General features: G+C 50.0%; 1 protein-coding gene across 1 annotated transcript in view; it reads right to left on the bottom strand.

Annotated features, from left to right (window-relative positions):
* The window catches only part of VWA2 (von Willebrand factor A domain containing 2), a 36,850-nt gene that overhangs the window by 15,201 nt on the left and 20,206 nt on the right, over nucleotides 1-1,443 (bottom strand). The window contains exon 5 of the mRNA XM_011359318.1: nucleotides 335-529. Coding sequence (XP_011357620.1) covers nucleotides 335-529 — 195 coding nt within the window. The remainder of the gene's footprint in view (nucleotides 1-334; nucleotides 530-1,443) is intronic.

Raw genomic sequence — 1,443 nt, forward strand, 5'->3', positions numbered from 1 at the left:
ATGGCATTCAAGTCCCTGGCTCCTCCTGCTCACCCTGAAGGACCCCTGACCCAGCCAGTGCAGTGAGATGAGTCCATGCATTTCTATTTCTTCCCGAATAAAGTCAAGTTTCTGGCACTTTCAACCAAATGTTCAGGCTAAATGAAAAATAATGCAAACTCTCAGACTTCCAGACTTGGTGCTCCCTGTGCTACAGCTACAATGTAACGAGCGAAGACAAGAGAGACCCTGGAAGGCCCAGAATGGTTTTTCCAGCTCCCGTCCCCTCCCATGGCTGTGAAGTCTCTCAGCCACACCACGGTCCCCAGGCCGACCCAGTGACTGAGCCGCTTACCTGGGAAAGCGGACCCCCACGGCAAACACAGTGACACCTCTTTCCTGCAGCTGCTTGGCCGGCAATGCCACATGTCCTTGGGACCTCCCGTCGGTGATGATAATGAGGACGTGGGGCACTGAGACATTTCTGCCCCCAGGGAACCCTCTGTGCAGAAGGTATTTCAGAGCAAGGCCCGTCTCTGTGCGCCCTCCTCTGAGCTCACCCAGAAGGAAAACAGAAAGTAAGAATTAGCGGTCCAGAGAGGTCGAGTTGGAAGAGAGCCTACCACAATGGGCTCCTCCATTCGTAGTGACGGCCACTTTCTCCTGGCAGAGGCTCAAAGGGACAACTCCACCATGAGAAGATGCACTTTCTCACCATCTAAACCACGACAATGATGAGCAGAAATGAACTTCTCCTGTGGACTTAAGATGCACCCCGCATGGCTCTGCCGTTTATGTAATAATGTCATTCTTTGTGTTTGTTTTTACTTCCTCTTCCCCAGTGATGGCTCTGGGTGGACAATCCTCATCATTTGTCCAATACTCATCTCTCATCTCCCCACCCTATATCCTTTCCTTCTTGTTATGACTCAACATCTCTTTGAGGTGGGAAAGCAGATAACGAAGCTTAGTAAGAATCCATGAGCGTGAAGGACAGGGTTTTGCTGCAAAGGTCTAATGAGTGTCCTTCCTGTGATTGGGACTTTCGGTCCCACTTCCAAGTTCAGGGTTGGGTGCTGGAAGGCCGAACTGTCTGATCGTCTCTAGATCAGGGCAGGTTACAGTGGTCCATCTCACCAGGAGGCTAAGATTCTCTAACCTTACAGCCCAGTTATAAGGACTGTGAACTGAGCTTAGAATCCCAGTGCAGCATCTCTACTAAATCTTGTGATAGGAGGCTTGTGCAGGTGTCCTCAGTGGGAGGACTGCCAGCTCTCAGTGTCAACGGGGCAGAAAATAAAGACTCACTACAACGGATTTTAGGCCAAACCTTTCAGTAGATGGTAACACATTCACACCTGAGCAACAACATAGAGGCTGACGGAATCACCACGGTTAAGTGTATGCACAGAGAAACCCTGCTAGATCATCACTCTGAAATGCTAGCAAGTCAAAGACTATACA

The sequence above is a fragment of the Pteropus vampyrus genome, unplaced genomic scaffold, assembly GCF_000151845.1.
Source record: "Pteropus vampyrus isolate Shadow unplaced genomic scaffold, Pvam_2.0 Scaffold46, whole genome shotgun sequence".
Classification (NCBI taxonomy): Eukaryota; Metazoa; Chordata; class Mammalia; order Chiroptera; family Pteropodidae; genus Pteropus; species Pteropus vampyrus.